At 45.5% G+C, this 20,110-nt stretch overlaps 1 protein-coding gene across 4 annotated transcripts in view; it reads left to right on the top strand.

Moving 5' to 3' along the window:
• Positions 1-3,058, top strand: part of ITPR2 (inositol 1,4,5-trisphosphate receptor type 2) — a 341,154-nt gene extending 338,096 nt beyond the window's left edge. For all 4 annotated transcript variants that reach the window (XM_034782924.1, XM_034782916.1, XM_034782942.1 and 1 more), the window contains exons 56-57: positions 1,523-1,684; positions 2,347-3,058. In XM_034782924.1, the coding sequence (XP_034638815.1) occupies positions 1,523-1,684; positions 2,347-2,433 (249 nt within the window). In that variant the 3' untranslated portion in view covers positions 2,434-3,058. The remainder of the gene's footprint in view (positions 1-1,522; positions 1,685-2,346) is intronic.
• Positions 3,059-20,110: the final 17,052 nt, after the last annotated feature.

Here is a 20,110-nt window from a genome sequence, read left to right as displayed (position 1 = left end):
GCTGCACAGTCTTATTCCCTTTGTATTTTGTAGTTTTAGTGTGACAGGACCAGGAACAGCTGGACAGAACTTTAGTAGAAACCACAGATTAAGCAGAGGAAAAAAAACCCTGAGGGTTTCAAGTTTACTTTTAGATTTTCATGGTGCAATCAAAATAAAAGTAGACTAGCAGAGTCTGTGGCTACGTTCCCCTTCACCTGCATGTTCTTCAAAGAGCAAAACCTAACAATATAAGCAGGACAGCTCTGGGCTCCAGAGCATCTTGGGTTGGTTTAGGTTCCAGAGTAAGCAGCCCTCATCTGTCTGGGGAAATAGATCTAGCTGAGTGGAGGGTCCCTAAGGCATCCTGCTACTGCACATCTTGTCCTTTAAAAAGGTGCCACATGCACACCACTACACTTACCTGCTGCCAGATGGTACGGCTTTGATCTAACCTACTTGTGTGTGGAAGACAGAGCCCCTGTGATGTGACATGCCACCAGACACGAGAACCAGTTTCCCATTTAAGGAACACTAGACTGTAATCCTGCTCTAAAACTGCAGGACTTCTTGGGCTCCTCTTCCCATTCCCCACACAGGGCATTATTCTCCCCCCCCTCCATTATATCCTGCATGCATACTCAAGAACAGTGCAGCCATCCCAAATGAATGCTCAAAAATACCCTTTATGATACTCCACCCCATCTTCCATATCCCACTCATTACATTTTTTACTGTGTCTAGATCAGTGGTGCTCCAACTTTTTCAGTCACACCCCCCCCCCCCCCACTTACCAGTAAATGAATCTGTCTGCACCCTTCCCCCTCCATTACTGCACAGTCAAGGCTTCCTCAGCAGAGAAGTTTGGGCTGATGGCAGAGCTGGGGGCAGAACTGGGGACGGGGGAGAAGCTGGTCTGGGGACAGAGAAGGAATGAGGGCAAAGCCTGGCTGAGGGCAGATTGGAGCCACATCTGGGTTTGGAACTGGCCTGGCAGTGGAGAGGGAGTGGGCAGATCTGGGCCTGGAGGCGGAGCAAGACTTAGGGCTAAACTGGGCTAGGGGAGGAGTATGGGTGGGGGTGGAGCGGGGCTAGAAGCATGGTGCGCCCTCCCTGCCCCCCATGGGGGCTGGCCCTGGCCCTGCCACGCGGCACTCCCCACACCCGCAGCATTCCTCTGTGCCACCCTAAGGGTGAGCACTGGTCTATATTTATAGACTGTGAGTATACATAAAGGTTGGATTTCAAGGATAAGGCGGCAATATCTGTTTCTTTCTTGGGATGAAAAAACTGGCCTCATTGAAGTCAAGGAGAATTTAGTCAGTGACCTCAGTGCAGCCAGGATTTTTCCCTACCTGTTTTCTTTGCAGACAGAAAACATTTAATAGTGTAAAATATTGTAATTTCCTGTTTTAATGTTTCTTAATCGCTCGTGCTGTGCATCAAACGCAGCAGAAACCGAATGATTCTCTTTCTAGAACTTCAGACTAATAGCATTAGATAAACCCAGATTAATTTTTTTTTTAAATATATTCACATGTAGGAGAAGAATTTGGACTGGTTCCCTCGAATGCGAGCCATGTCCCTGGTTAGCAGTGAAGGTGACAATGAGCAAAATGAAATTAGAAACCTGCAAGAAAAGTTGGAGTCAACCATGAGTCTTGTAAAACAACTGTCTAGTCAGCTTGCTGAGCTCAAGGAACAGGTAAGTGTTTTTGAGCTGGCTAGAAAATGGACATATGAACACATGCTTAGAGAACTCAATTTTGTCTTGGGTCATGGTCAGGACCCTTTTGTATAAGAGACTTTTGTCTCAGAAAGGTTTTATTCCTGACTCAATAAAGCTTACGGTAGGTGCACAGATATGGTTCTGGAAAGAGTTTTTATTCCATTAACACAACTAGAGAACAGGTAAGCAAGAAATTGAATTTTGAAACCCTAACAGCCAGGTAGGGGGATTCCAGTTACTAGATAATATGACTGCAAAATTATAATGTTATATATATATATATATATATACACACACACACACATACACACACTATTGCAGTCACATTTTTTTTGTTGAGCTTTGTATAGGAAATAGCTGCAAATTAGTTGAAATTGTTTTAGCTCAGCTCTCTGAAGTTACAGCCTATACCTGTTCTCCCACCCCCTTCACGCACACGCAAGTCCATTCTTTGCATGACACAATCTCATGCGTCAAAGAAATCCTGTACTCAGTTTTTAATGATGAAAAAATTGCAGTTATTTTGCTTACATGTACTTTGCAAAAATGCCCTTCTAATGCTGTTGCACTGTAATTGCATGTGCTGCTGCTAAATAATAGTCAAAAACCTCTCATCTTTATCTCCCTTTCCACCTTAGATGACAGAACAAAGAAAAAATAAGCAGAGGCTGGGCTTTCTTGGATCAAACACACCCCTTGTGAATCATCACATGCCACCACACTGATACCATGGGGAGAAGCTGTGACTAGCCTTTCATCGGTATTCCTGCTTGATTACAGAATAAAAAGCTGAGATTGAGAGGAGTGAACAGTGCCTATTGTTGCAAAGTTAAAAACAACCAAGTGCCAAGATGTTAAGTGGTTTAGCTCTGGGAACAATCTGTAACTGTTTTTTATGGTTGAAAGGGACCAAAACCTAGAACGCAAGAAATACAAGGGAGTTCTTCTGTATTTATTCTATGGGCTAAACTCTGCTGGGTTTACACTCTGCAAGTCAATTGGCTTCAATTGGGACTGTATACAATGCAAATCAGGGCAGTGTTTGGCTGTGTTCTTAAAGTTAATTTAAGATTTCTTCTCAAAGTAATGGAATAACCAAGGTGCAGGGGAGGAGGAATAGTTTAACACCACAAATGCAGCAGCCTTTTTCAGAATCAATCGAAGTTATTTCTTGTTTTATTTACCAAATAGCAACATCTGTTATATTTGCTTGTATTTACTTTTTTTTTTTTTTTAATATTACCATAAATACATCAGCAGGAGCAGTTATAACATCACTGCACGTTAACTTCTGTTAGAGGCAAAAAACTCTACGCTTAGACAAAAAAAAAAAAAAAAAAGAAGAAGAAGAAGAAGAAGAAGAAGTGGCAAAGAGAAACATTAGTGCTTTTGAATTTTAACTGTCATCATGCAATTTCTTATTTATGACATGGAGCACAATGGATTTACAGCTGTGGGAACTTGGAATTAATGCACAGAACAGTGACAACATAACTAGAAGTGATTTTTCTCCTGGAGTCAGATGTTCTCTATTAATGTAGCTGCAAGTGGAGATTTCACGTATTATGATGTTAAATCATGTTTTAAATTCAAGCTTGAAAAAGGATTTAGAACAAAATGTATTTTAAAATTTATATTGAGGTGACTTTTTTTTGGTAAGAAGCTTAAAAATGACTACCTAGAAGGAATTGTAATGGTGTCATTACCTTCCATAAACACACCGTAGGCACTATTTGACATAAGTAAATTAGGGCCATATCCTGCTATCTTTACTCAGTCCTAGTTTCAGTGGGAATGTTGCCTGGATTATAGATCTGTTCCTGCTTGCCCTTCGTGCATGGAACTCCCATTGATGTCAGTGGAAGATAGGGTGACCAGATGTCCCGATTTTATAGGGACAGTCCCGATTTTGGGGTCTTTTTCTTATATAGGCTCCTATTACCTCCCCCCCCCCCACTCCCGTCCCGATTTTTCACACTTGCTGTCTGGTCACCCTGGTGGAAGATGATCTTGTTGGATTGGGCCCTCAAGACATGACTGTAGTGTCCAGCTGCAAGAGTGCACTTTTCAGCTATATTATTCTAGCGGTTTGAAAGTTACAAGGTTTGTTAAACTCCAAGAGACTTTTAGCCTTAGGGGGAGGTTTTCAAGGTACAAATGGGAGTGGGTGACTTAAATCCCTTTGAAAAATCAATAGGTGTTAGGATCTAACTGCCCTTTGTGCCTTTGAAAAGTCTCCCCTTTAATTTTTAAGAGCAGGGTATTTAACAGGCATCAGTAAGGGATTTAAAGAGGCATTCATTGGAGCTGCTTGGGAAATCATTTCTCTGCCCCCCTGAAAAATTTCAGGGGCAAAAAAGGAAAATTAAACAAAAATGAATGTGAAAAGACTTACGGTTTTCAATCACTGACAAGCCAGTTCATTTTTAAAGCAGAAATGGATTTTTCCAGTTTTTATTAAAAAGCTTTTTTTTTTTGTTCAAAAAGTTTGATCAGCTTTTAACTAGCTCCAATATTCATTTTTTAAAAAATGGGTAAATGTTACTGTTATAAAAGCAAGTCAGGTGAGAACTGGCTGGACTGGAAAAACAGATGGAACTTTTCTCTCCTCCACCCACCCACCCCACCCTTTTATGGCTGTTCCAGGAAGCCATATCTTTCACATGGGATAAAGGGAAATTTTAGGGCCTCGCTTACAAAAAGGGAGCTCTGTATGTGTCTTCAGCACTGACACTCTACGGGTCCTGACATGGGCTTAATTCTGAGAGGCACTAAATACTTCCAGGATCGAGTTGTGTATTTCCCTATCAGAAATGCACATCCCAACTTGAGCCTAGTGGCATCCACGTGTGTGTGTTAGAGTGGCACACAATGGTACACATTGTGTGCCACTCTACATGAATGAGCAGGATCTACAAGGGTGAAGTTTACCTTCTTCGGAGATCCTCAGATTATACATCTAGGAGTTGCACCTTATGATCAGTCCATAAGGCCACAAACCGTTCACCCTGAGAAGAGTGCAATAGAAGCTCCATGAGGGGAGCCTCTTTTCCCTCCTGAGAGGCTTCAAAACATGGAATAGTATGATTTGGGCTTCACTGATTAAAACTCATGAACCCCTATCCTTAGCTTGTACAAGTAATATGCTGGAGCCCTACACTGGGGTTTGTAGCCTCCAATATGGCTGTCATGGTGCAAACAACTAGTGTAGATGCAATGGACCAGTGTAAACCATGACTTGCTTGAAACCAAGATAAGCTGCACCAGGGTCAGTTGTGGTTTACACCACTGGATTGCATTCGTACCGAGGCCTGGTATACACTAGAAAATTAGGTCTGTTTAACTACCACAGTCAGGGATGGGAAAGATCCACACCCCTGGGCAGCATTGTCAAGCCAACCTCAGTCCCTGTCTAGACAGCACTAGGTTGATGGAAGAATTCTTCCATTGAGCTAGCTACCGCCTCTCAGGGAGGTAGATTACCTACCCCGACAGGAGAACCTCTCCTGTCAGCATAGGGAATGCCTACACTGCAGTGCTGCAGCAGCGCCGCTGTAGCATTTTAAGTGTAGACATACAATCTCTTGGGCTATGTCTACACTAGCACTTTTGTTGGTGAAACATGTGTCGCTCAGTGGTGTGGAGGAAAAAAACAAAACACCTTCCCAACCGACAGAAGTGCCAGTGGACAGCGCTATGTCAGTGGGAGACGCTTTCCTGCTAACATAGCTACCACTGCTCGTTGGGGGTGGTTTAAATTATCTCTCCCGTCGGCATAGAGCAGCTACACGGGAGGTCTTACAGCAACACAGCTGCATCAGTACAGCTGTGCCGCTGTAAGGTCTGTAGTGTAGACATGGCCTTAGAGTATCACTTCAGCTACACTGATGCAGCTACATCAGTGGCTGAAACCAAAAGTTAGGTCAGGCCAGATTTTCCTCTTCTCATTTTCCCTGGTGTAAATAATGAAGTCAATGGAGTTCTAGTTGTAAGACTGGTATAAATTAGAGAATCCCACCATATCATTTTTAATTCACTTTAGATTTGATAAACTGTGTAAAGTAGTCAACTCCACTTCAATATCAATTCCCTCTTACACTCAGCCATATAAAGTAACATTTATTGGAACTAAAACACGTTTATGATTGTTATTTGTGGGGGATAATACTGGAAGTAGCTGGCACTTGTTTACAGTTAGAAAACCAACCAAATGATTGCACAAGAAGGGAGGTTTTTGCTGTATGAGCTGGAAAACTTGAGAACAGACTTATTTGTGCACTAAATTCCTGATTGCAGTTCCAAGCTGCAAGCGCTCTCTCTACCCTCAATCCCCACTAACATTTCCCTTCCTCACAAGAACTCCTCTATTACAGCACCGCTGTTTAGAGGAGATCTAAAACTGGAAGAAAAAAAAAGTTGTAATAGACACCAGCTAATGTTTGCCCCAGTGCCTTTCTGATGTTTATTGCTTCCGAGACAGACCTCCTTAATCAATAAGCGTAGAAAATGCTACTTGCACAGATTGTAAATATCTTTCACTTGTGTTTGACATGCTTGCTACTTCTGCTGGAAGGTCACTGCAGCCCTTACTCACATGAGTAATCCTTACACAGGCAAGTAGTCCCATTAACTTCAACAGGGGACACTTACAGGATTAACAATTGCAGGACCAATTTCCAAGTCTTTAAGGGTTAAAAAAAAAAAAAAAAAAAAAAAAAAACACACCAACCACCTCCCATTGATGAATTCATGGAAGATAATGAGGTGGGGGGGAAATCACTTTTATACACATTTGTATGTATATCTTTGTTTAATGAAGCCAAGATGTCCTATTCCTATGCAAGTATCAATAACCTATTTATACAAAATGATTGAAACTATAAACATCTATGAACTTTCAATGCCTTAGAGGGAATAACTAAACTATTTGACAATTAAAATCTATGTATGTCCATTGCTGCTGACTAACTTTTTTATTAAAAGTTGTCATTTTATACGTGTTCGTTTCTGTATATTCCATTGCGGAGCCGTGTGCAAATGCGTGTTGCTGAATTAAAATCTTTTTAGAAGAGTTGGGGTGTTTGTACTGTAATGGTGTAGTCCAGGAGTCAGCAACCTTTAGCACGCAGCCCATCAGGGTAATCCCCAGCAGATTACCCTGATGTGTCACGTACTGAAGGTTGCCAACCCCTGGTGTACTCACTTATGCAATAAATGTGCTGTATGTAAAAATATGTTTATTCCAAGTCATGGATTGGGTGGCTTCACCCTAATTCCTCAGGGATAAGGCCCAAACCCAGCAAAGCAATTAAATGCATACTTAAGTACGAGTCTTTCCATTAGAGTTAAAGGGCTAGATTATCAAAGGTATTTAGGTGCCTAAAGTTGCAGAGAGATGCTTGCTTAGGTGGTTTTGAAAATCCTAATAGTCACCTGTCAGCATCTTTAGGCACCTAAGTACATTTGCAAATCCAGCCCAATGTGACTACTCTATGTGCCTAAATCTAAGCACATCTTAAAGGGCCCTGCTGGCTCAAGACTCAGATCCCCACATCACACATACAACTTTACCCTATGACATTAGCATACATTGTCACTTTTGTTCGGAATTTCAATAGAAGCCAGGGACTGAATGGACCATGAAACTGACCGTCATTCCTAGCAGTGGTTCCTCTAGAGCATAAAGCAGGGGTGGGCAAACTTTTCGGTCTGAGAGCCACTTAGGGGACGGGGTTGTGGCCCAGCCCTCCCCCCCACCCCAGGGCTCCTGCCCCCCCCCACCCCCCCTTCCCCCACTGTGCCCCCTGCTCCCTGTCCCCTGACCGCCCCCTGCCGCCCCACCCACCCCTCCTTTCATTCCTGTCGGCCCCCCCCCAGGACCCCTGCCCCATCCAACCACCCCTTCTCCCTGTCCCCTGGCTGCCCCCCCGCCGCCATCCCATCCAACCCCTCCTTTCATTCCTGACTGCCCCCCCCCAGGACCCCTGCCCCCATTCAACCCCCCTGTTCCCCTCCCTCTGACCACCCCGACCCCTATCCACACCCCAACCCCCTGACCACCACCTCGAATTCCCGTGCCCTCTATCCAACCCCCTCGCTCCGTGCCCCCTTACCGTCCTGCCTGGAGTACCGGTGGCTGGCCCGGCTGGAGCCAGCCACGCCCTCGCCACCGCACAGCACCAAGCACCGGGTCAGGCCGGGCTCTGCAGCTGTGTTGCCCCAGGAGCTCACAGTCCCGCTGCCCAGAGCATTGTGCCGGCAGCAGCGGGGCAAGCTGAGGCTGCAGGGGAGGGTGAACAGCAAGGGAGGGGCCGGGGGCTAGCCTCCCAGGCCAGGGGCTGGGCAGGAGGGTCCCGTGGGCCGGATGTGGCCCACAGGCTGTAGTTTGCCCACTTCTGGCATAAAGGCACGTTAGCTCAGCAGAAGGGAAAAGCTTTCACTGCCCTGTCTGCTATACTTGTCCTGTGGATACAGAGCTTAACTATTCAAGAACTTGAGCACCATCACAAACACTTACTGAGGTCAATAGGAATTGAAAATGCTCAGCACCTCACAGGATCAGACATACAGAGGACATCACGCTCCAGGGTTATCAATCTGACATCTTTCATAAGCACTGAAAAACAATTGAAATTTTTAGAAGATATATTGCATTTCCAAACTGAACTTCCTCGTTATGCATAGGAAGATTCATGGTCAGACATCTCTTCTTCTTGCCTGAGACTTCTATTGTGGAGATTCATCCATCAAACAATCAGAGCACATGAGATGGTTTAAAGGTCCCTTCAGAGTAATGATTGGTGGAAGGAATCTAATCTGATCTACCTGAAAGAGACACACCATAGAGATTCTTCAGTTTGAGATGTTTTATATATAAATGTTTGAAGAAACATATTGAAAAATAGTAGATCGTTTCCCCCCATCAAAGAAAGTAGGCCAGAAAAAACAGCCAAAGAAGTTACCTCTGTGAGTTGGAGGAACTGGTATAAATGGAAGCTGTGGTCAAGGGTTAAGAGATGATGTATTGGAGCATAGTGAGGAAAATACCAATTTTGCTTCAGACTTGGTTTTAGAAAGTCACTCTCAGAAAAGTGAGACAACATATGGATGAATCCAGTTTAAATTTAATAAACAGGATGGTTTCTGTATAATTTTGAAAATACCCTGTATAATTCTTAAGCATGTGTAGAACTCTGTTAGTCTAAAGGATGATTTTAAAATGCAGTAGAAAGGATATACTGTTTTATGGGGATTTTTCATACATGATGTCGTAAGAGTAACTGTGTTGCTTCAATTTAAGGACTAAACTAGACCAAGATTAAAAAAAAAAATTAGATTAATTTTAGGCTAAGCCCATACAGGCGCCATTAGGTACTCAAGGCTTCTGGAAAAAAAAATAATTAGGTAGATGATATAGGTTTAAGAGATTAGCTTTAGGTTTCTATTTCTGAGAAATGTTGATCCTAAAAAGATCTCCATTTCGTTCACTATCCACAACTGTGGGCAGATTAGTTCCTCAACTTCAGCCACGCTGACTTCAGTGCGTTTGCCCAGGTGTGGTTTAAGGAGGAGTTAGGCTCCTTGTCTTCTACAGTTATCATTGCTGTGATAAAGGGTGGAATATCATCTTTGGAACAGCCTGTCTGTCCTCTACAGACTGCAACCAATTTTATTTTTAAGTAAAGAAAACAGATTCTTAGATCTACTGACCTTTTCTTTCTCCCAGAAAGCCTATAAGAACCACTGACCATGTGATTCCTATTTCATACAATCATAGACTGAGCATTCTGTATACTTCCTTCATGAAATTTACTGAAATAGGTATGAGCAACTAAATAAATTCAAGCTCAAGGAATTTTAAATTAGAAGCATGCTGTTATCATTCATACTTGCCTATTCTATCTGTACTCTGTACTTTTCTGGCTTCAAGCAGAAAGTTGAAATTTGTCTTGTCTTTATAACCTTGCAATGTCAAAGTTGCTACAAACAGACAACTATTACCTTTTTCTTTACACAGAAGAATACTCTATCATCTTTCTCAGCAACCACTCAGAACGTATAGAACACAACATTGAGATTATTTGTCCAGGATCTCTCACTTAGAACGTTATCATTAAGGTAGAACACTCACTATCACGTGCTTAAACATAATAATGGCCAGACTGGGTCAGGCTAATGGTCGATCTAGCCCAGTATCCTGTCTTCCAACAGTGGCCAATGCCAGATGTCTCAGAGGTAATGAACAGAATAATTATTGAGTGATCTGGCCTGTCAACCAGTCCCAGCTTCTGACAGGGGGTTTAGGGACACCCAGAGCATAGGGTTGCATTCCTGACCACTTGGCTATTGGCCATTGATGGATCTGATTCTTTTTTGGAACCCAGTTATACTTTTGGCCTTCACAAATCCCTTGGCGATGTGTTCCACAGGGCTGACTGTGTACTGTGTAAAGAAGTACTTCCTTATGTTTTAAACTTGCTGCCAATTCATTTCAGTCAGGTCACCCCGGTTCTTGTTACGCGAAGGGGTAAAGAATACTTCCTTATTCACTTTCTGCACAACATTCATGATTTTATATGTCCCATAGACATCTTTTCTAAGCTGACCAATCCCAGTCTTTTTAATTCCTCCTCATGTGGAAGCTGTTTCATACCCCTGGTAATTTTTATTGCCCTTTTCAATGCTTTTGCCAATTCTAATATCTTTTTTGAGATGGGGCGACTAGAACTGCATGAAGTATTCAAGGTGTGGGCATAACATGGATTTATATAGTGGCATTATGATATTTTCGGTCTTATCTATCCCTCTCCTAATGGTTCCTAACATTCTTTTAGCTTTTTTGACAGCTGCTGCACATCGAGCTATCCACGATAACGTCACGATCTCTTTGAGTGGCAGCAGCTAAGTATGTTTTCCAATGTGCCTTACTCGGAATTTAATCTGCCATTTTGTTGCCCAGTCACCCAGTTTTGCAAGATCCCTTTGCAAGTCTTCAGAGTCAGCTTTGGACTTAACTATCTCGAATAATTTTGTTAGTCTGCAAACTTTGCCACCCCAGTGTTTACCCTCTTTTCCAGATCATTTAAGAATATGTTGAACAGCAATGGTTCCAGTACAAATCCTTGGCTGACCCTACTATTTACCTCTCTCCACTCTGAAAACCGACCACTTATTCCTACCCTTTGTTTCCTTTTAACCAGCTACTGACCATGAGAGGGCCTTCCCTCTTATCCCATGACTGTTTGCTTAAGAGCCTTTGGGGGAGGGGCTGGGAGAGGGGCTTGTCAAAATCCACTGACACTATATTCCACTGACCCGTATCTACATGCTTGTTGACACTGTCAAAGAATTCTAGCAAGAGGTTTGTGGAAGGCAAGATGCTAATATCAGGTATAGTATTTCTTTCCCCTTCCTTTATCTCAGCTTATCTTTCTGCTGTTATACAGACCACAGCAGTGTCTTTTGAGGACATATATAATACAGATTTAAAGTCTGATAGGAGAGCAAACAGTCTCTAAAGGAAAATATTTACTAAATCTATATAGGAATACATAACTGTACTTATAACCCTTGAAACAACTGTTAGAATTATTGTCAATTTTCACAACACTTTTGGGGATACTTCCTCCCCCCCAGGTTCTGTACTTGTTATTATCACTAGTTCAAACGCCAAAATATAATTATGTGCATGTATATAGATTCCTCCTGGAGAAAAGCCCCAAGGGAGTGTTTTACCCATTTCAGGCTCTGTAGAAGAGTTTCCAAGCTTTCTGTGTGGCATGCAGGCTCCTTAAAGTCTGGGGAACAAGCGATAGTCCCACAGCTGCCTTCAAACATCCTCCAAGTCCTTGCAATGACAGCCTGCAATTTGCACAGCCCACAGCAAGTTCTAGTCTGCTGCTGCAGTTGAAAGAGGGAGCCTGCACTCTAAATTCAAGAAAGGAGTACAGTCTAGGACCACAGTCCATACAACAGACCCTTCTAAGCCTTGTGCTGTGCCATACCTGATTCTTTAAGTCTGATTCCTCCTCTTCATCAACTCCTCCCTCTCCCCTTGGTTCCATTCTCAGACAGCAACTCTGAGTGTGTCCTGCCAGGCATATGGAAGTCACCTAAGTGGCTTCAAACAGCTAACAAGCACACCTAGTGCCTTCCACACCCAATTTCTGTATTATTCTGGCCCATCCTGCAATCACTCTACCCAGCTCCAACAACTCCCCAAAAACAAAGGCAAACATTACATATCCACCCCCACTGTTTTTCCACTTATTGACACCACTAAATGCTGCAATGCAAGCACCTGGGTTGCATTTGCACCATAAAATGCCTTTATTTACAATTATAAACCATTTGTCAGTTAATACAATATATAACAAACAGGAATTTCTTAAGCACAACATACAGCATGTCATAGCACATTACAAACAATTTTCAGACTTGGCTTGATTTTAAATCTCAGTAAGATCTGTTAAACAAACAAATTGTGAAGAAACTCAAACTGGGAAGAGAAGCAGACCGACAAACCCAGTCCTTGATCCTGCAATTGGATCTGTGAGGGTAGTGCTGTGCTTACATGAAGCACCATTGGAATTGGATTGATTTTGCTTGCAGATTGGGGGAGGGGGTGGGTTTCATCCAGGTGGATTCAGTTGTAAGATTAGGGCCCAAGTCACCAGCCAGTATTTTTTTTCCCTTCTGGCCCCCAAACTGTGTGTTATGCATTAGCGCCCAATAACATTTGATATGAAGGCTCAAAAATCCCCTTGTGAATCCAGCCCTGTCATTTTAGGCACTTAAATCCCAGAATCAGGTCCCATTGGGACTTTGTGAATCCCACTCAGCTGCCACCAAACCCTTTAGGCACCTAAACTCACTCGGTGCTGGAGTTCCAAAAGATGCCTATGTTTCTAACTCTGAGCATGTGCACTGCCACCTCCCTTTAGATAGCTGGACACCTAAGCCCCAGAGCCATGCATAAGATAGTCATCCCTCTGTCTAACTCGCTTGCAGGCCCAATCCAATAGGCATTTTCAGAGGCCACTTACCAGACCAGGCCATGCACGAGGGCTCATACAAGACAGCTTAGGGTTGTGAAGAGGATAACCTCTCTCATTACTTCTAGCCCAGTGGTTCAGGTACTCAGCTGGGATATAGGAGATGAGGAGGAGGATTTCTCCCCCCCCCCAGTTCAAGTCCATCCTCCAGAGTCATTGGGTCAGAAAGAGAGCCTGAGAATGACTCTGTAGTCTGGTGGTTAGAGCACTCAGCCAGGAGGTGGGTGACCCAGAATTGAGTTCACCTGCTCCAGCGATACTTTATGTAGCCACAGCAGAACAGCTTCAACAGAAGAGACTGACTGAGCCCCACATGAGACTATCCCATAGCTCAGTGATGAGGATACTCATCTGAGAAGTGCATATCTCTGTTCAAATCCCCCCTGAGGAAAAAAAAGGATCTAAACTGGGAGTCTCCCACAAGTGAGTCTCCTATACCCTGAGTTGGGGGACTGAGGGAGATTGTCCTCCCTGCCCCTTGCAAAACAAAAACAAACAACCTAACTCCAAGGGAGGGTTTGCAGCAGAGAATCCCAAGCAGAGGGAGGTGTCCCTCTGCAGCTCAGATTTAAGCATCTATTGCCACAAAAGCAGCAAAGCTTAGGACACAGCCCTCTCCTTGGCGAGCTTACGCAGGGAGCCACCTCGCCTGTTGGCTTTTGTGACCCCTAAGTCACCCATCTCCCTCCATTCCTTCCTAGACAAAAGGTGCCAAACTCAGGCTTTGTGAATCCTAGTGGTTTTCTAGGCACCTGGGGGTTAAGTGTGGCAATGCTCAGTGTCCCCACACCTACATTACACTTGGGGCTAGATTCGCAGAGGAAAACTGTGGTCTCAGGCAGGCTGTCATAACTTTGTGTAATCAGGGCGGGTGCAAGGATGTTTTGCACCCTAGGTGAAACTTCCACCTTGCGTCCCCCCCCTCCCTGAGCCCAGTGGCAGCCCCCCCCCCCCCCAGAGATCCCCCCCACGGCCGCTCCCCACCCCGAGGTGCCCCCCCCTGCAGCAGCTCCCCCCCTCCGCCCTGAGGCACCCACCTCCGCGGAAGCTCCCCCCGGCCCAGGGAGTCGTGCGGCAGCGCCCCACCCCAGCTCACCTCTGCTCCACCTCCTCCCCGAGCACGCTATCGCCGCTCCACTTCTGCCGCCTCCCAGGCTAGCGGCGCCAATCAGCTGTTTGGCGCCGCAAGCCTGGGAGGGAGAGAAGCAGAGCGGGGCGGCGGCAGAGTGGGGAGTTCCCCTGCGTGCCGCCCCCCCCCCCTTACTTGCTGCAGGCGGCCCTCCCCGCGCCCCCCTGCCCCAGCTCCCTCTGCCTAAATGCCCCCGCCGACCAGGGTGGCCGAAGATCCGGCCGCCGCGGAAGGACCCGAAATACCGCCCCACAAATGCTAGTGCCCTGGGCGACTGCCTAGGTCGCCTAATGGGTTGCACCGGCCCTGTGTGTAATTGATTTAAATAGCTGTACATTGAATGCTCTTAAAATGGAGATTATGAAATTCCAGTCAATTACAAAAGGTTTAAAGATAAGTGCCATGGCATCAAGTAGCCCTTAATTTTGTTCATTTGGGCAAAGTTACAGTGACCTACAGCTACACTGAGAGGTTCAGGACACTGAATCCAGAGCAACTCTTAAATGAAGTATTTTCAATCCTAATCTGGGCTCAAACCACAACATTTGGCTTCTGGTTTGTATTTTCATATTTGAGGATATTGGGATTTGGTTCAGGTCCTGATATAGTTATTTGTTTAGTTAGACAACATACCCTAAAAGGACAAGTTTTAAAGAAGTGGCCTGAACTTGACTTCTAAACTTTTACTCACGATCTGCTAGAGGGGTCCAATTTCTTGGTGTCTCTAAAAAAAATAATAATAATAAAATAAAAATTGAGAGAATCAGATTTTGGTGATTTTACTTGATCGGCACAAACGATTGCACTCTGTATGCACATTCTAGAACATTCACATACAGAACTGAAAGCACAGATTTAGAGGTGGTGATTATGAAGGAGGGCAGCCTTCGGTATTCCAAATTCTGACACCCCACAGGTCATACAGGTCAGACCTAAACAGATGGAGAGGAAGCATGAGATTCAGGTTCTATTTCTGAACTGTGTGACTTTAGGCAAGTCATCTCTCCCTGCCTCGGGTCACTCAGCTGTGAAATGGGGATAGGAAAAGGGGCACCACTGCCTCCCAAGCAGTGGAATGTGTCTCTGCAGTGACCTGGCCTCACTTATCCCCTCAGTGAGGCAATTTTAACAGCCCAGTCAAGGAGAAGCCAAACACTCTACAGCAGTATCTCTCCCTTTAGTAAAGCCTCCCGAAAGGAGCACTTATAGGATCGTTTAAAGACTCTTACTTTGGAGCACAGATAAAATGGAAAAGTCCCAACACAAGTGTCTCTAGATTCCAGCAGCTCCTTCTGCTGTAACGTCTCAGGCTTCTCTGCTGCCTGGAGAGCCCTACAGTCTTTCCCATGTAAGCGCAGGGTCTCTCCGAGGCCTCCTTGCCTAGGAAGTTCTGTAATCCCTTCTCTCTCTCTCTCTCTGCCTTAGGGATGCCACTTCTGCCTAATTCAGGCTTGCTGGGAGTTCCCCTTCCTCCAGAGCTTCCTTTCTCCTCAGCAACCTGCTGAGCTTAAAGATCTATTTGGATCATCATTAGCCTCCATTCCCTGGCTCGTCTCTCTACCTGGAGCCAGGCCAGTTCTTGCTGCAGCCCAATCAACTGATAAATATTTTTCTTCCATGAGGTGCTGACCTCCTGCAATTCTTGTTGGCACTTTTCAAGCTGCTCCCATCAGCTTTGGGGCTGGTCAAGAACTTTCTCTCTGCCCTCCTCCGCTCTCGTTACTCAAGCTTCCAGCCCTTAATTCCTTTCCCACGTGATCTCCCTGTCCTGGGCTGTTCTATTTTCTGCTGCATGAGGAGTGAAAACCACCCAGTCTCACTCCAGAATTATTGGCCAGGGCAGAGACACCTGTACCCAGATATAACGCTATCCTCGGGAGCCAAAAAAATCTTACCGTGTTATAGGTGAAACCGCGTTATATTGAACTTGCTTTGATCAGCTGGAGCGTGCAGCCGCCCGCCCCCCCCCCCCCCCCCCCCCGAGGACTGCTTTACCGTGTTATATCCAAATTCATGTTATATCAGGTCACATTATATGGGGATAGAGGTGTAGTTGACCACCCTGGTGCATACCTGACCTCCCCAGCCCTGGAACCCCAGCTCCAACTTCTTCCATGGGGTAGATGTGACTCTTGCACATACCAGAAGATTTTGGTTTACTTTGTTCACCCTTGCCCCAACTTCCCAGACAAGGGTGTACCCATAACCTGACTTCACCAGTCCCTTGACCATCGCTTCTCCCAACCTAACTGGTTCCACGTACAGCTGAGACCCCATAACTTTCCAAGTGGATTCCCAGACCCTTTTGCGGCTGTGGTAATAGGCTAGATAATCATGCACCGTGACTGGACATCCTGATCTAATATGCTCAGGCTGGCTACTCCTGAGGCACACCTGTGGGCTCCCCTGACCATCCCCACAAGTGTTGCCACTAGATTAGAGGACTACCTAGGCCCGCAGTAGCTCGTGTATCCCCCCAGATTCTGGTGTATCCCTCTTGAGAGCTTCTCTGGGCCACCCCCCGTTGAGCCGCTGTAAATTTACCATGTCGTGTAGGCTGCTTGTCTTCCTCCAGCATCCAAAAAGGCCTCTGCCCATTCAACAGCTTCCCCTACTGAGGCTGCCTGAAAGTGCCTGACCCAGCTTTGGGTTCCCAGGAGTAGAATCTTTAGGAACTACTCCAGGACAGTTTGGCCCTGGATACTATCCAGAAAGCTGGCCTTGGGGCAGAGCCACCAATCCACAAGTACTGTAATGTCTGAGAACCCCTCACAGAAACCATTTCACACAGTCAGTGTCTATATGCCTCTAGAATCAGTCCCAGTCAGTCCAGCATGACCGCCTTCACCACTGGCTAGGAGCTCGTCTGTTCATTGCTTACTGTTGGTAAGTGTTTTGAGCCTCGCCTGTCAGGAACGGTGCTATGCAGTCTACCCAGGTCAATTCTTCCCATCCCACAGCACTTGCCACTCTCCGATGTCCAGAGAAAGGTTTGGGGTTGTCCTCCCAATTTCACCAGGCCTGGGATCAGCTGGCCCAAGGTCCCATTATAAAGAAAGTTGCCCGACATCCCTTGGCCCAACTGCTTTTGTAACCACCCTTGTTGGAAGTGGGCCTCTTGCCACCTCTGCTGAGCAGCAATTTGTGCCTCCTACTGTTTCTTCAGGATCTTCATCAATTGCATGATCAAAGCCTTGGTCTGCTGCTCCTGTTCTTGTTGCCACTGTATTGTCTATTGCTATCTTGTTACTAACAGGCAGATCACTTCCTCCATTTCCCCCTTAGCCACCCAAATGTGGTGCGGGTCAGGCACTATTACGAGTTCAACTTTCTTTTCACTGGGCAGCAAAGGTCCACCTCACTCCCTCTAGTATCAGGGGCTGATTCAGTTGCTCACATTCTCCATCATGTGACATAAAAGGACTTCTTCCCAGCCTCCAATCATACACTGCCACACCCAGTCTCCTTTAAGTAGGTTTGTTATCCATAAATAAGCAAACAGACAAAAAAAAGACCGTCCCTCAGCTCACCCTTAATCCTAGGGTTTCACGGCCTCCTCTCCCAAGGGTCTCTGGTGATCCTGCTTCTGTCAGCCTTGCAATCCCAGCCAATCCTTATTCAGCCAGCTCTGTCACTCTTCTGGAACAGCTGCTCCAGGGCAACCTTCCTAAGCATCTGGTCCCTTGCTCCAGGGACCTGTCGTGTGTTAGTTCCATTCTTCAATGGTCCCAGGCAGAGCTTGTCCCAATAACTCCCTTTCTTCCTGTCCTCTGACACAGGGCCGGCTCTGGCTTTTTGGCCACCCCAAGCAAAAAAACAAAAACCACCTGCGACACAGTCAGAGCACGGGTGCAGGGGGACTGGCTTGGGGGGGAGGGGCAGGAGAGAGAGAAGGGGGCGGCCAGGGCTACAACAGGGGCCCTGCCACGCGGCCCCTCCCACTGCGCCGCCTCCGCCGCCAGGGCTCCGCTCCAGTCGGCGGGGAGGGAAGGAAGAGGACTGCCCTGCAGGGCGCTCTGGTTCTCCACGCCGCCGCCCCCTACAGGGTGGCTGGAGTGGAACAACAACAAAAAAAAGCGGCCGTGCTGCCCTAGGATTGGGCGGAATGCCGCCTCGAACAATCTGCCGCCCCAAGCACCAGCTTGCTCAGCTGGTGCCTGGAGCCAGCCCTGCTCTGACAGGCCTTTGCAGTTCCATCCCCTTTGATCAGCTTCACTGGCCACAACTGCTCTGACACAGCAGAAGTGGATCACTTCTGCTTGCAGGGGTTAGCTACCCTGGGGTAGGGATAACAATGCTTCTTACCAAGGGTTTACAAGAGCTTAATTGATGAATATTTGTCAAGAGCTTTGAGAGCTTAGATGCAAGGTGCTATAGAAGTAGAAATTATTATTAAGAATGAGGAAATACTGCAAGGAGGGAAAGAATGGACAGTGGGATTCTTATCTTTAGGGCAAAGCCCATCTTCTCTTCTTCTCCCCCCCCCACCCCCCAGAGTTGGAAGATGGTGAGATGAGCAACTCAGATAGTGGTTGCATTGGTGGAGTTTAATACATTTTTATGTAGTGTTATCAGTAGCCAATGGACTATTTATGGACGTCTTTCTAGAAAAGAGGATCTACAGCAACCAGAAGCTTGGGCTTGGTGCAGAAGTTACTGGGAGAAGTTCTATGGCCTGCATTATGCAGGAGGTCAGACTAGATGGTTATCATGGTCTCAAAATCTATTAACTGTATTTTTAAAAGTTTGTCCAGGGTGCCTCATTTGGGATGAGTGCTCTTTTATGTAGTGACAGCCAATCTAAATAAGGAAAACTACAAACTGATCTGGAAATTTACAGAGTACAAGTGATCTTGCAAAATTGTCTGTGGTTCCTGGCTCAGGATGGGTTGGAAATATGACAAGACTAGCCTCTCATGTTAATATGATACTTCTGCTTCCGGGCTTAGCTCAAAGCAGGAGGTGGAGGAATGCCTGAGAATGGAAAAAGAGAAACTAAAGCAAAACCTAATCAAACTTGTTTTAAACTTGAAATAAATAAATAGATTCAATAGGGACCATTATGATTATTTAGTCTGATCTCCTATATATCAGAGGCCAAAGAACTTCACCTGGTTATTTCTGCATCAAGTCCATAACATTTGTTTGAGTTATAGCCTAGGTTTCCAAAGACATCCAGGGTTGATTTAAAGACTGAGTGATAAAGAATCTACCACATCCCTAGCTAAATTCAGGTTTGGTTCAAACAAAGTTCCAGTCCAGGTGCTGTACCTACTTAAGCATTATGGTGTGGCAAACCACCACATATCGAGATCCCTGGCACTCTGCACATTTTTATCGGATTGAGAACTCGCTTTTAACTAAAGGTTCAGAACCAGAGCCTCTCAATTCAACAGATCACCTGGCAGAGCTCCTGTGTCCTTTCCAATGAGTTTGATTTTGGAGACTTATCTCCAAGTTACATAAATTGTGATGGGGAGGAATAAAATGTCTTCCATATTTACAATATATGGCCTACACAATCAGATATTGCAGTAATTTGGCTCATAAGGATCTAGATACATAGACATTTCCTAATGGTTAGAGCACGGCACAAGTCCCATTCCCTACTCAACTACTGGCTGTGTGACCTTGAGACAGTCACTTCACCTCCCCCCTCTATGAAACAGGGAAAATTATATTGCCCCACCTTTGTCACTGCATGGAGATTCTCAGATGATGGTGAGTAGTATTGTTATTGCATGAAGAGGCAACCAGGCCTGGATCATAAGTGATGGTACCACAAAGAAAAGAAAACAAGAACTAGTCTGCTTATTCAGAACTTGAAGCAGCTGGCTAGTACAGTTTACAGCTCTTACCTGGAGAGTCTGTTCCTTGAATAAAGATATTATGGTCTTTAAGGAGGCAGAGATTTGTTGCTCTCTCTAATGGGATGTGCTAAACCAGAGTATCCCAGTTATAAAGGCAGCGGCAGCTGAGTTGCAGCTCATAACATAGCTACTAATCAAGGTCCAGAGTCTCCTCTCAGAAACACAGGCACAGCTCCTATTGAAGCCAGTGATAGCTTCCTGCGCACACACCTCTCTGAAGGGAGAAATTATCCCAAAAATCAGGGGAGCAGGTTTTCAGGATATAGCCTCATACTGCAAAGGTGGTTGTGAGGGACGTAAGAATCCTTGACGATAATTGGATTCTCTGGATCAAAGTATGCCAGCCAGC

Source organism: Trachemys scripta, chromosome 1 (genome assembly GCF_013100865.1).
Source record: "Trachemys scripta elegans isolate TJP31775 chromosome 1, CAS_Tse_1.0, whole genome shotgun sequence".
Taxonomy (NCBI): domain Eukaryota; kingdom Metazoa; phylum Chordata; order Testudines; family Emydidae; genus Trachemys; species Trachemys scripta.
This window is presented reverse-complemented; position numbering and strand designations above follow the sequence as displayed.